We start from the raw sequence: 15,032 nt of genomic DNA on the forward strand, positions 1-15,032 counted from the left end.
ATCAATTTACAAAACCTTTTCCGAAATTTTGATAAAAGGTGGCCATAATTTTTTTTGTGTAATTGTGTGGTCTCCGGGGTGGGCAACCTGTAACTTGGTCGTTACCGATCAATTTAATAACCACAAAAAACTAACGGTAAAGTATAGCTCAAATTAAAATAATAACCTATTTATTAGATTTTCTGGAAGATGGAGACAATTGACTTCAAGATTGTTAACTTCTTTTCAGAGGAAAACTAGGCTAAAGATTAAGGCGGTTTGGTTATACAGTACCGCATGACTCTCTTCTGTTGCTGGCTTAGCCTTTTCTGCCCCCTTTTATGTGGGCTCGTCGGGGTGAAATAGGTAAGTGTGGCCATACAATAGCTATACTGTGTAGAATACACGGATGGAGGTTATATTTCGTATATAGACTATATCATGGCTGAACACAAGACAAGCCGAGGAGAGAGAAAGAGTAAGAGATTAACTTAAGTTAATAAAAACTTGGTCCGTTTTTACTACAAAGATAACCAGATTTTACCATTTTGATTATATTATTTTATAATTAAATAGGAATGCTGGCTATACTGTGTAGGATAAAGGGATGAAAGTTATAATTCTGATATATGAAAAGACCATCGTTGATTTTATTTACTGTAAGTTTAAATAGTAATTTCAAGGTTGATTACAACATTTGATAATTAAATGTACATCTTTGAATATTATTACAGTAAATTTAGTTTAAAAGGGTATATTTGTTGGATGCACAGTGTAGGATAGCCGGATGGAGGTTATGTTTATGATATAGAATGGAAGGAGTCAGCAAGTGCTAGTTTAGTGAAAGAAATCTTTATACAAAAGATAGGAAACAAGCGGAGGCGGTTTCCCATTGTTGAATAAAAAATTCGTCATTGATGATAATGTAATATCCCGTATTCCAATTATTCATAAATATTTTATTTTAAAAGCTTTTCCCCTTGTACCGACTCCCAAGATAAGACATTACCAACACCCTTCACTCCCATCATTGCTAATTCCCTCCTAGACCTCCCACCAGGGTATATAATACGAATGATTGTAATACTTGACGAGTCTGTTTCCCGTAAGCCCTAGCTATTAATTTCTTAATACAGAAGTTAATTTTTTCCTCTGCCCGTGTAAGTTTACTTCTACCCCAGTCTCCACCCCATAATCCTGACGTTGGTTATCACAATAAGGACAAGAATAACCAGACTTTAACATTTGAATATATAATTTAATAATTAATTCTACATCTATGAAATTAAATTTGGTTAAACGGGTAGGTGTGGTGCCTATAATGTGTAGGATAACCGGCTAGAAGATATAGTTCCGATATATGAATGGGCCGTTGTTCGTCTTCATTAGGGAAAGTTAAACTCTCTATTTCATTATATTTAGAAAACTCAAGTTTCAATATTGTAAATTGATTTCCAAAATGTTGTTAAAAATGTAAAGTATTAATTTCAGTTTCAAAGCCCCTGATGATTTTCGAAAGCCCGACGAATGAATTGAGCGTTGTTTTTACAACTGGCCTTATCCACGGTTTTAATTTTAATAGTTAAAACTAATTTCAAACTGAATTTTAACACTGGAGTTGGTGGGTGAATAATTGTTTGCTTTTTTGTTTAACTAAAAGTAATTATTGATAAATGCTTATGAGGAAAATTGCTTATAAAAACTGAACTATGGTATTGATTTTGAAACTTTTGAAAACTCAATTATCCGCAACTTCAAATTAAATTAGACAACTTATTTCTCAACGGGCTCCCGTTCTTGAATGACTCTAGATTTGATCAAAAGGAAGGGGATTTAAGTTAAACCGACCGTTCAATTAAGTTCGTTTCAGAACGGCCAAGGGGGACAGTATGGCGTTTATGACTGTAATTATGATTTTATCGTTTTTATACCATTGCCCTTCTATTACTTATTACTGTCTGTCAACACTATTAGTTTTTTCGTTTCAAATTCGGAGTCAAATCCGTTCCTCAATTATTTACTCAAATCTTCCAATCTTACTGTTAAATAAAAAATTACCTTGTTAATGTAAATTTAAGTTCTTTAGGTTATATTTTAGGTTTTATTTCTGATATAGAACGGAATATGCACCGGGGTGATGCTTTCTACTTGCTGCTCTAGTGTTCTACTGAATATATGTCAACTTGCTAGATTAATGAAACTAGTCTTTACAGGACAACACATTGTCAAGTAAATACACCCCTGTTACGACTCCATGTTTATGTTTTACATTTTACTATCTGTCCACTCTGTTATTAGTTTCGTTTGAGTCAAATCATTTCCACATTTGCATACTAAAATCTTAAATCCTATTGTTCAATAAAACATTACTTTCTTGTGGTAAGTTTAGTTAAATTTAGTTAAACCTTTGTGTTGGCCGCACTGTGTAGGTTAATAGTGCGGATAACCGGATGGAAGTTATATTTACGATTCAGAACAGACGGTTCCATGGTCTGTACATGCCAGAGTGAAATTAAACTTTACAGGACAACCCCTTTGACAAGTATATACTTCCATTTTATGAATTCCCTTTCATATAGTCTGTATTGTTGATATTAACAAAACGTTGAATGATTAAATATTCAAACTACTATTTTTTTAATTTTCAAATTACAAATAATTGGACCTGTAGAAGGGAAAGATTTAAGTTGAGGAAGAGAGGGAGACTTGAATACGGTAAATTTAGGTTAAATAGGAAGGTGTGTTGGCTGCACTGTTAACAAGGTTTTAGGTTAACAGTGCAGATATATTTCTGATATGAGAAGAATGGACGAGCCCACATAAAAGAAGGGCCGAAAAGGCTAAACCAGCAACAGCAGAGAGTCATGCGGTACTGTATAACCAAACCGCCATAATCTTTAGCCTAGTTTTCCTCTGAAAAGTAGTTAACAATCTTGAAGTCAATTGTCACTTCACAGTGCAGTCAACACACATGCCTATTTACCATAATAATTCCAGTTATTAATTATTATAATCAAAATGGTAAAATTTGGTTATTTTTTATTCAACTATACGACGTCCAAATCTCTCTCTCTCTCTCTCTCTCTCTCTCTCTCTCTCTCTCTCTCTCTCCCCTCTCTCTCTTCATCATGCTCTCATTATCTTTCCTCGGCTTCTGTTGGAACGATTAAGATTGTGATTAGTTTGGACGGAAAAATAAGATAAATAATGGCGGTTTGGTTATACAGTTCCGCACGACTCTCTGCTGTTGCTGGTTTAGCCGTCTCTGCCCATTCAAGTGGGGTTCGTCCATTGTACGCATTTCACAAATCTAACCTCAATCCAGGCTCTACGCAGTGGAGCCAACACACCAATTTAACTTAAAATTATCATAATAATGTCAGCAGTAATATTCGTCCGGATCGAGTCCTCTAAGCCTACTCAGTGCAGCCAACACACGTACTCGTTTAACCTAAATTTACCTTAATAACGTCAAAAACATTATTCATAAATGTAAATTTAATTATCAAATGTTTTAAACATTTCAAAGATTTCACTAAATATTTGGCGAACACGTTTGACCCAAAGAAAACATTAACAGTGTTGACAAACAGTATTGATAAAAAAACCCGTAAACTTGGTAGTCAAGAGTTAAAGTAGAAAATTATCTAAGAGACCGGACATTCCCAATTACAGATACATATGTAATTAGTAAAACAGCAAACAATGAATTATAATTAATATCATCGTGCAAATATGAATAACGTGTTATCAGTTTTAACAGGAAAATGAAGAACATAATTGTGACGGAATGCACCCCCCCCCCAGGGCTACATAAGAGAATCTATCCCGAGAATCTCTCCGGATGCGACCGGAAGCTGTATTTATAAAAAGGCGAATGAAGAGGGGTTTAAATAGTATTTTTCGGAACCGTGGGCACGCATAACTTGAGCCCGCTATCTACTCTGACGTCCCGGCCTATTATGTTCAAGGATGTTTTAACAGGCTCATAATTGTGTTTGCCGTCTTTTCAATAGGCTTGTTTTTCAATGGCAATCCTTATTCAACCTCAATCAAATCTCTTCTTGAATTTTTAATTTGCTTGACAATCATACAAAAAAGGGGTTCAGGGGTTTACTTGATATATATACAGCCTTCTAAATCCAATCATGCATTTTCTTTCGACGTTACGAAAGAAAAACGCTAGATTTTTTTCCATTTACCACACAAAAACCGGTTTCATTCCCGCTCAGAAATTCGATTGGCCGTAACGCCGAAGAAATTTGCCAATCCCTTTTCCCAGTCTTCAAAAGGAAATCGAAGATGACGCCAAGGGGTGAGATATTGGAATTCTTCTTGCAATCTTATGCCCCGAGTCAAACAAAAACGAGAAGGAAAAACAGGCGTGGGTACTACGGCGAAAGGGCTCCACGACCCCCCCCCCCTCAACAATCCTTCAATCCGATCCAAAGATAGGAAGTAAATTGAAATGAATCCCATGACCTTTTAAATAATCCTTATGCAATTTGATAACGTCTCAATGCTCATTTTTCACTCCCTAAGATATTAAATCGAGCGATACCATCTTTATTATGTACAATAAACAATGTCTTCGGACGCCCTTTTCAAACCGTTTGGAAGAAACCGCTACTTCTCTTTTTGCTCACTATTATCGATTTGCGCATATAGTACTTCTAGAAGGAGAATAAAATGTAAACAATATGGGATAGCAGTCTATAGTCGAGTGATAAACAATACCGCCAGAGACCAATTTGAACAACGACCATTTCGAAGTTTTTGGAGAGTTAAACTCCGAACTCAATGTGGACAGATTGCTTGGAAACTTCGAGTAAACATAGGTGCAGTTGCAACTATCTTGCACCATAAAATGAAAGAAATTCTCCAAAGAGTTGAAATATCAACTTTAAAAAAAAAGACAAACATAAAATCCTGCAACTTTTCAGAAAACGTCTCCAAAGTTTAGATATTCGATGGAAGGAGAGGCGGGAAAAAATTACAAAGTTGACGCAAGCCAACTCGCCGAAAAGTTCGTCTGTTACCGTTCGTCGTTTCATTTTAAGCCCATGCTTGCAATGTACCTTAACAGAAAGAATTGCTGTAGTGTCTTCCTAAAGGCAAAACAAGGACTAGATACTACCTGTTCCGAAAATCGAATTTAACCGACATACACTTTTAAATTTCGATTAAATTGTAGGTCGGTGGCTATACTTTGAAGTATAACCGGATGAAGTTTATGTTTCTGATACACAATGAACGTGGCCATGGTTGACCTTGTTTAATTTAAGTTTAACTTGCAATTAACATTTTATGATAATACTTGATAATTAACAGTACGTCTATGAATAATACTGCTGCTGAGATTATTACGGTACATTTAGTTTAAATGCATTGGTGTGTTGGCTGTAGTGTAAAGAATAACCGGATGGAAGTTAGTTTTTCGTTATTGGATGGTCAAGGCTGTGGTCAACATGTGCCATATTAATAAAAGAACAATCAAATGATAAAAGGCAAACAGTGAGTGAGAGAGAGAGAGAAAGAGTGAGAGCGAAAGCGAGAGTGATAGACAGAGAGAGAGGCAGAGAAAGGCACAATGATGGAGAGAAGGGAGTGAGATGGACAAAGAGAGGGTGAGGAAGAAAGATAGTGATGGGTGATGGGAGGAGAGAGAGAGAGACAAAATGCAAATAATTAAATGATAATAAAGCTGGTTAAAAGTTTAAAAAACCTTAAACAAGAGAAAGAATAAAAGAGAGAGAGAGAAACAGAGAGAGAGGGAGAGAGAGAGTGAGTGAGTGACAGAGAGAGTGGGAGAGGGAGAGGGAGAGAGAGTGAGTGAATGAGTGAGTGACAGAGAGAGAGAGAGAGAGAGAGAGAGTGACAGAGAGAGAGGGAGGGAGAGAGAGAGAGAGAGTGAGTGAGTGAGTGACTGAATGACAGAGAGAGAGGGAGAGAGAGTGAGTGAGTGAGTGACTGAATGACAGAGAGAGAGGGAGAGAGAGTGAGTGAGTGAGTGACTGAATGACAGAGAGAGAGGGAGAGAGAGTGAGTGAGTGGCAGAGGGAGAGGGTGAGGGAGGGAGGGAGGGAGAGAGAGAGAGAGAGAGAGAGAGAGTGAGTGAATGAGTAAGTGACAGAGAGAGAGAGAGAGAGAGAGATCGAGTGAGTGAGTGACAGAGAGAGAGGGAGAGAGAGAGGGAGAGGGAGAGAGAGAGGAGAGAGAAAGTACTGAACTGAACTGAATTTTTATTTTTTAATATGTTGGGATTTTGGTAAAATACTGTCCTCTCTTAGAATTATCGACACATTAGCTTCGAATGTTAGCTCAGAGGTTTCGTTTATAACTATTTATTATTTTTAATTGATTTGATAAAATTTTTTGTGTAATTAATTTCAGTATTTAATCAAATAATATACATAAAATTTTTATAGTTAAATGCGTTTAATGTTACTTAACCAACATAAATATTATCATTTTTAAGTAATAATATTTCTATTTTAAACCGAGTTTAAATTATCATTTTTAGTTAATATCATTTATTAATATTAATTGAAACATTTATTTTTTTAAGTTAACTGATCTGACTTTTTGCATTTTATTGCAAAAAAATCAAAAATTTTAGATTCTTGTCAATATTATTTATTTTTTTATTTTAACTTAATGTAATCTCTTTATGTAATTTTTTTATAATTAATATGTACTTTCTGACTTGAACTCAAACATCACAATTTTATAACTGCAATATTTCTTTGAAAAAAAATCGTTTTTAGTTGTTCCAATTCTATCAGTATTATAATCATTGTTACTATAATAAAAATGTTTGTTTTTACTGTAACTTCTGTTTTAAATACACCTGAAAAACGTCTGGAAACTCCGAGCGTTCCAAACCTCTATCTTACCCCTTCCCCCTTTCACTAATCGTCTCCACTCTCCATTCTGACCAGTTAGGAAAGGATTGAAAAGAGGGGAAAGACTGAAAACCTTCATCCAGTAGGAAGGGCACTCGGCCAAGTTCAGTTTAAAAAAAGAAGTAACCTGCGCTCAAGTAGCCTGCACAGACATCCCAGAACAAACAGTGTCACTCTGCAATCACCAGCATATGAGGGAAATGATTGCCTACAAAACCAACCCAATGACCAAATTTTCTTAGCGGCTAGAAAAACTAGAAGTAAAATTAGTTAAAAATGAGGAGCCGACAAGATCTTAAAATAGCAACTTAGAACGCAATTGGCATTCTAGGGGAAAAACCAAAACTTGAAATATTCTTAAATACAGAAAATGAAAAATGGCAAAAAGGAGGGAAAATTCAAAAGGTGCGGTTGAGAAGGGAAGTTTGTGTCCGAGTGGATCGAGGTCACGATAGCTCAAGTAGTAGAGCAGCGGCGTATCTAGCCGAAGATGGTGGGTTCGAATCCCGCTCGTGTCATTGACTTTTTTGTCTCAACTAAAAGCCTTAATTAATTGTAATATATTAATTGGTCAAGCGGACCTCGAAATTAGTGAATACGCAGAAAATTGATATATTGATACCTCATCTCTTACACTTTTTAAAAGTTTTCCTAACTTCACTAACATAACAGAAAACTATGATCTAAATTCTAATCAATCAGCAAAAGTAAAATACAAAAATAATGCAAGACAACGCTAGTTAATTTAACTACTGACTAGACTAGTTTCGCCTTAGACGTGGATGCTAAAACGGTCCTTCATGTACCTCTAAAAATGTAAGAACAAGTAGATAATGAAGCAAATATGTTCACCTCCAACATTCAGACTCCAGCATGGTTTAATACTAGAGAGACTTCTCTGAAGCTTATAAAACAATAAGCTTCAAACTACCCGAAGAAAATTAAAGTAGTAGTGATTCAGAACAGAAAGGCTAATAGAAAGTTGCAGCAGCAACAATCAAGACAACCTACAGACAACAACATTCTTAACAATATGTTCCAAAAAATTAAAATAAAGATAAAAATACTACATGACGACTCAATCAGAAATTATCAGGAAGGTCTAACACCAGGAGAAGACACTGACTTCACGCTATAGAAAGCAATAAAAAAAAATTAAAAAACCAATCGCCCAAATCCCTCCATTAAAAAAAGAGGATGGTACATGGGCGAGAGACAGCAGAGAAAAAGCCGAATTTTTGCCAGACACCTCGCTGAAATTTTGAAACCAAATGAAAAACATCAATGGCAGTTTACTCAAAGTAACTACTACTCCACAAAAAGGAAATATACTGTTTGTTACAGCTAAAGAAACAGCACGAAAAATTAAAAATTTATCTGTTAAAAAACTCCAGGATGTGACCTTATGACTGGAGAGATACTAAAACAAAATTGCCGGAAAAAAGGGGAAACTTAAACTAACATACCTGCTGCAATCAGACTGAATTATGTCCCGGCAACTAGAAATTTGCAGAAGTCTATATATATATCAGTTATTAATTATTATAATCATAGACCGATGGAGGTTATGTTTGAAAAACAGGCTGAACGGCACCAAGGTGGACATGTGCCAGATTGATATTAGGAGTTAATGTCGAGTTAACAAGAACAACCAACCCTCGTCCTCTAAAATTGTTTTAATAACCAATTTCTTAAATTGGTCTTAACTTTAGTGGAAGATGGAGGATGGAGATAATTGAAATTCTGATTGTTGCCTAGGCGGAAAAATAGGCTCAAGATTAAGGCGGTTTGGTTATACAGTTCCGCATGACTGCCTGGTGTTGCGGGCTTAGCAGTTTCTGCCCCCTCTTATGTGGGCTCATCCATTCTTCTCGTATCACAAATATTAATTACATCCAGTTATGCTACACTTTGCAAGCCACACCTACCAATTTAATGAATCACCGCCTCCGGGAAAGCTCTCGTTTACGCTTTCCTTTCTGTCATTCACTTTGTCAAGCAGAATAAACGGGCCATTTATGATGTCTTGCGCTGTAAATTCCATTTTGTTTATAAATCGTGACACATTGTTATGTTTTAAGCCATAACATGGCACACAAACACTTTAATTTAGGTGAAATAGGTAAGTGTGGCCATGCGGTAGCTATACTCTGTAGAATACGATGGAGGTTATATTTCGAATATAGACTGGATGAGATCATGGCAGACACATGCGAGGTTAGTCAAAGGAATCTTTACAAGACAAGCCGAGGAAAGAGAAAGAGAAAGAGAGAGAGACATTAACTTAAAATAATTAAAAAATTGATCCTACATAAGTACAAAGATAAGTAGATTTTACCATTTCGACTACATTATTTTCATAATTAGGTAGGAGTATTGGCTATACTATGTACGATAACCAGATAGAAGTTATATATCTGATGTATGAACAAACCATTGTTTATCATCTTTACCATGAGGTTTAACATTTGTTGGATGCTCTGTGTAGGATGACCGGATGGAAGTTCTGTGTCTGATATAGAATGGAAGGGACCATGGTCGGCAACTGCCAGATTAGGGAAATAAAACTCAACACAAAAGATAGAAAACAAGCCGAAAGCACTACACAGTGTTCTCTAGAAAAAATTGGTTGATGAATTGGATTTAAAAAATTCGCTCTTAATAATAAGCACAAAGGATAACAGATTTTCCCATTTGGATTAAAACATGTCATAATTGAATTTATATTGATAAATATTGCTGGTGGCAGTACGGAAAATTTAGATTAAACGATTAGGTGTGTTGGTGGTAGTATATAAGATAACCGGATGGATGTTAAATTTTTAATATAGAATGGACGGGACCATTGTTGATCTTGTTATGTTTAACTCGTAATTTCAACCTGGCGTATGCCGACCGTGGTCCCGTCCATTCTATATTAGAAATATAACCTCCATCCGATTATCTTGTTATAATATAATATTCATTAATGTACATTTAATTATCAAATGTTATAATAAAAATTGAAATATCAAATAATATTTCGATATATAATTAAGGATTGCCGAACAAAAGACGTTTAATGGCCGACCTTTTCTCAGTTTATAGCACCGCTATAGGGGCAATACAGCCTTATGTTAGATTAAAACAATAAATTCAACACATAGTTACAGTTGGAGAAAGAAGGGGTGAAGATGGTCCCATCCAAAGGAGAAGAAAAGTGCCGGCAATTAATCGACCTATTTTCAGATCTTTTGTTGCTTCCATGTTTAATTATAAATAGAATTCGCTGATAAACAATTTTTAAAAAAACATTGGAGCGGGTAAAGTCTCTGTAATTTAGTTTTAGGGATGATGCCGGCTTTTATTTATTTTCATATTCCGAACGCACTAGGATTAAGAGACAGATGTTTCCGGGAGACATTGAGCCGTTATTCTTCGAGTCAGAGAGACTTTCGTCTGCTAATGTACACTCTGGGAGATTTAAGAGAAACAGTTTAGAAGAAATTTCCCAGGCGGTACCAGGGAGGCGAAGGAAGAATTTATCCATCCTCATGTATTCTACAGAAATTTCATTCACCCAAAAACGTAGAAAAGGAAAGAGAAAGGGTTTTTTTCTTGAACCGGGCTTATTCGCGATACCTTGTCTATGCGGCGAGGGGGGGCTAAAATTACTATTCCCCCGCCTCCTCGAAAGAAGGAATTTGACCCGACTGGCTGAACAATTAAAACGTAACTTTTCCTAAACGTTTTCCTCTTGTGAAGGCGTCCCTTCGGCCGCAATGCAGGTCCTACAACCTGCAATGCAGGCCTATGATAGCTGATATTCATACTTAGGATGAACTGAGAATCCTATAACCCGTTAAATGAATAAAAAAACCATGATTTATTAATCATTTCAACTTATTGAGATTACAGTTTACAAAAATTTTAAAACAACATGCTCATTTGTCTTGGTGTACTTACTAGTCCATTTAAAGCCCAACTGAAGTCTAGGTCGCAAGTTTTGATAAAATTATACCATCCCAATTTTTCACACCTGTGCCTTCTATATCGACATGCCGCAGCCTACTTGATCTCATGTCACAATCTAACCGCCATGATTTGCATGCAAACGAGTGAAAAGACAAGAATTGACAAATTTCGGTGCGAAGACCTATTCAGGCTGATTGTGTGATTCCTACTGGAGAGGAAATAAATGCCAAGGAGTGAACGAAACATCTCATAACGTAGTTTTGGGTTCTGATAAAATTCCGGCATATCGAAGAGGTCTATACAATGATGAAAATAGGAGACCGCGGTAGCCGAGTGGTTAGCATGAGAGACTCTCACGCCGCGGTCGTGGGTTCGATTCCCACCGTCGCCTCTGGCCCTTTTTTCCCGATAAGCCCCAATTTGAACAACATATATAAGAATTCGTCATGGCTAATATGCAAAGTTCATAAGGCAAAAAAAAAATGATGAAAATATTACAATTCCCAAACCTATCTGTTCGAATATGCAAGGTCATAAAATACATGCCCCTAATAACCTAAATCTAAACCTATCACACTGTTTTTGAAAGTTCGCAAATTGTGTTGCTCCTATTGACACAGATCTTACATTTAATTCAAACAATTCTTATTATTTAAATTACTTGTCATGAATAACAAGTATAACGTTTTCTTCTTTCCTTTCTATTTTCTGGAAATAGTGAGGACGTGACGTTTTATTTTTCGTCTATCCATTTTGGGAGATGTATATAAACTCTCCTCATCATGTCTTTAGGGAGTTTATATACAACTCCAAAAATGCATAGACGAAAAATATTCTAAAGAAAAAGAAATTAATTGTATCCTTACCACTTCCAGAATATCGAGTATAACCGTTCCAATCTTTTTCACCAATGCATTCTAGATCGCATGACTCGCTATAGCAATGATTTGCATGAAAAGTAGTAAAAAGAAAAGTAAAATTTCTCCTATCAGAGCGAAGGTGATGAACTAACAAAACTTTGGAATCAGGCAAAAAGCCAACTTAACGAAGTACTCTAAACAATGATGTTGATCCCACAATAGACCAATATTGGTCGAGGTACAAAAGGTCATGAAGTTGCGTGCTCCTAATAACCTAAACCTAGCAATTTGTTTTGAAATTTTCATAAGCTCTGTTGCTCTTTTATACACTCTTACAGTTAATCAATACATATTGTACATTCATATATAATAGTCAATGAATATCACATCAAAAGACCTATTAAAGTCAATGATGATCAAAGTGTAACCTCCATAAAAAATTCACCTTTGCCTTCTAGATCGCATGACGCATTACAGCAACGATTTGCATGCAAAGTAGTAAAACCAAATGAAAAGTAAACATTCTCCTGTCGATACCTCGAGACCTATGCAGACTGTGATTCTTACTGAGAAAGGAAAAACCTGGTAAAAAGCCTTAAGCTCACGAAAAGCTCTATACTTACTGATGGAATGGTGATGTCATAATAGATCAACATTGGTCGCAGTGCGCTATGTCTTAAAGATGCCTGTTCCTAATAACCTAACCCTAAACCGCGGTAGCCTAGTCGTTAGTGTGAGAGACTCTCGGCTCATAGACCCTTTGGTCATGGGTTCGATTCCCACCGTCGCCTCTGACATTTTTTTCACCATACTACCCTCCACACAATATGAATACACATACAATAATCGTATCCTTGGCTAATATGCATCGATCATAGGGCCAAAAAAAACTTTGTTTTGGAATTTTTATAAGGTACCTTTTTGTCACTGCTCCTACACTTAATAATTACATTTATTGTTCTCCCTATAGACTTTATCCTGGCCAGACGGCTTATCAATAAAACATGTTCTTATATCTTTAAAAAACTACATAACTACATGAAAAATTTAAATTTAAGAAAAATACGATGCTGATGATGGGTGTAAATTCCCGTAACGCCAAAAATTGTTGTAAAAATAAAACAACAAAAAAATATTTTTAAAAAAACCACATGGAAAAGTTAAAAATTATAAATACAAAGACTAAGTTTTTTAAAAAAATCCATATTACATAGAAAAATTATAATTTGTAGTTATTTAATTCGTCAATGAATATCAATTTATAAACTTCTCAATTGTTTTTCTCTACTTGCGTCTAGATTGACTTGCCACGGTTTTCTAATCTCACGACTTATTCTAACCGCCACAACTTACATACAAAGCAGTAAAAAGATAATAATTTTTTTTTAATCTAGAGAATTGTTTTAGTTTATAAACAAAAAGGATTCTCGTATAAATAATAATTGCAAAACGAGCAAACCTGGGAAATATAATGAGGCTGCGAAGTACTGACGAGCACCGATGTCGTAGCTCTTTGCGGTTTCGTATCTCCATTTACAATCTGCGTTCGAACCTAAAAACAAAATCACATAATTTTCTTATTATTTATATAAATAATTACTAAAGTTTGTAATTTGCTCGACTCGCCTTGGGTTTGGCGGCTATCACCGGTTCGCACGTCGTCTCGATGTTGCTGCAGTGACCGTCGGCATTCCAACTGTGCGGAGCGCAACCTCTACACGGCCTCACCCTCGACAGCTACAAACAGAAACGGTTTTTACTACCTTCATTTTTATACAAAGCCTTAGTCAGTTTTATTTAGATACGAGCTGTAACTCGCGTGTACAAGGCATACAAATGAAACAGCCCAGTAATTAACTCAAATACTGATACGAAGCGCACATTTATGGAAAATCGTCACGTGTCGGCTCGCATAGCGGAAAAATTGTATAAAAAGTAATAAAGATCGTCAAATAAAACATGAAGTTAACCCCTGGTGTAAAATATGAAGAATAACTATGAATCCCAATAAGTAAACTGTAGTATTTACAAATATGACACAGACTCTGAATGCATCCAGTTCGGGTAGGATATACGAGTCTTATCATGAATAAAAAACCTTTCTTCCAACTAGGATGTCTCCGATCATGACGGATAAGATACCTGGTAGTGGGGAGTTTAATATTTTCCAAGCACTGCAGCTTTGTGGCTTATTTTACTTACATACTGCATTGTATTGTACTATTCCTTGTTCCTTAGTTTAGTTCAATTCACTATATTTTTCTTTTGAGAAGTAGAAGGCCGTTGACTTTTTTCTTCAATGTACCATAGGTTATGTATCCATTCCTAGCTTAAACTAACTATTCCTATCCTGACCTATGGAATCATTAGCACAGAATTGCACAGAAAAAAGTATAACCCCTACCTTAATTCACTTCTTTTGTGGTCCGCTTGACCAATTAATACATGACAATTAATTAAGGTTTTTAGTTGAGATGAAAAAAAGTTAATGGCACGAGAGGGATTCGAACCCACGACCTTCGGCTAGATACGCCCTGCTCTACCACCTGAGCTATCGTGACCTCGATCCACTCGGACATCAACTCCCCATCTCAACCCCACCTTATGAGTTTTCCCTCCTTTTGCCGTTTTTCAAATGTCGTGTAATCGGTTTGGATTCACTAAAAAACCTTAATTAATTGTCATGTATTAATTGGTCAAGCGGACCACGAAAGTAGTGAATTAATGATTTAAAAATGAAGTACACTTCACTAAAGCTCTCCGTCGCCATTTCAATTGTCGTCGAGAATCCAAACCGATTACACGACATTTTAAAAATGGCAAAAGGAGGGAAAACTCATAAGGTGGGGTTGAGATGGGGAGTTGATGTCCGAGTGGATCGAGGTCACGATAGCTCAGGTGGTAGAGCAGCGGCGTATCTAGCCGAAGGTCGTGGGTTCGAATCCCTCTCGTGCCATTAACTTTTTTTCATCTCAACTAAAAACCCTACCTTAATCTTACTTAGACGCTACCCCAACCAAACGTAACCATTCCTAAGTTATCCTAATCATTGCTAACCTAATCGAACTAGTCTAACCTTAACGTGACCATTCCAAATCAAACATAACCATTCCTAGTTTAACCTGACATAGAGAATCATTAACATTGCATAGAAAAAAGTTTGAATTCTTTCCCTACCTAAACCTAACCCCTACCTAACTTTACCAATATTAGCCGAATCCTAGGAATCATTTAACAGGATTGCACTGGAAAAAAATGATAACCCTAATCATTACCCGACTAAAAACTAATCCCTGTCTAATCTTAGTATTTCTAACTTAACCAAACAAATCAT

The 15,032-nt window shown here is 36.1% G+C and overlaps 1 protein-coding gene across 1 annotated transcript in view; it reads right to left on the reverse strand.

The window, feature by feature from the left end:
* Nucleotides 1–15,032, reverse strand: part of LOC106670447 (facilitated trehalose transporter Tret1-like) — a 140,120-nt gene that overhangs the window by 16,906 nt on the left and 108,182 nt on the right. The window contains exons 5-6 of the mRNA XM_014400805.2: nt 13,325–13,435; nt 13,158–13,250 (exon numbers count right to left, since the gene is read on the reverse strand). Of these exons, the coding sequence (XP_014256291.1) occupies nt 13,158–13,250; nt 13,325–13,435 (204 nt within the window). The remainder of the gene's footprint in view (nt 1–13,157; nt 13,251–13,324; nt 13,436–15,032) is intronic.

Source organism: Cimex lectularius, unplaced genomic scaffold (assembly GCF_000648675.2).
Source record: "Cimex lectularius strain Harlan isolate CLEC.00 unplaced genomic scaffold, Clec_2.1 scaffold31, whole genome shotgun sequence".
Lineage (NCBI taxonomy): Eukaryota > Metazoa > Arthropoda > Insecta > Hemiptera > Cimicidae > Cimex > Cimex lectularius.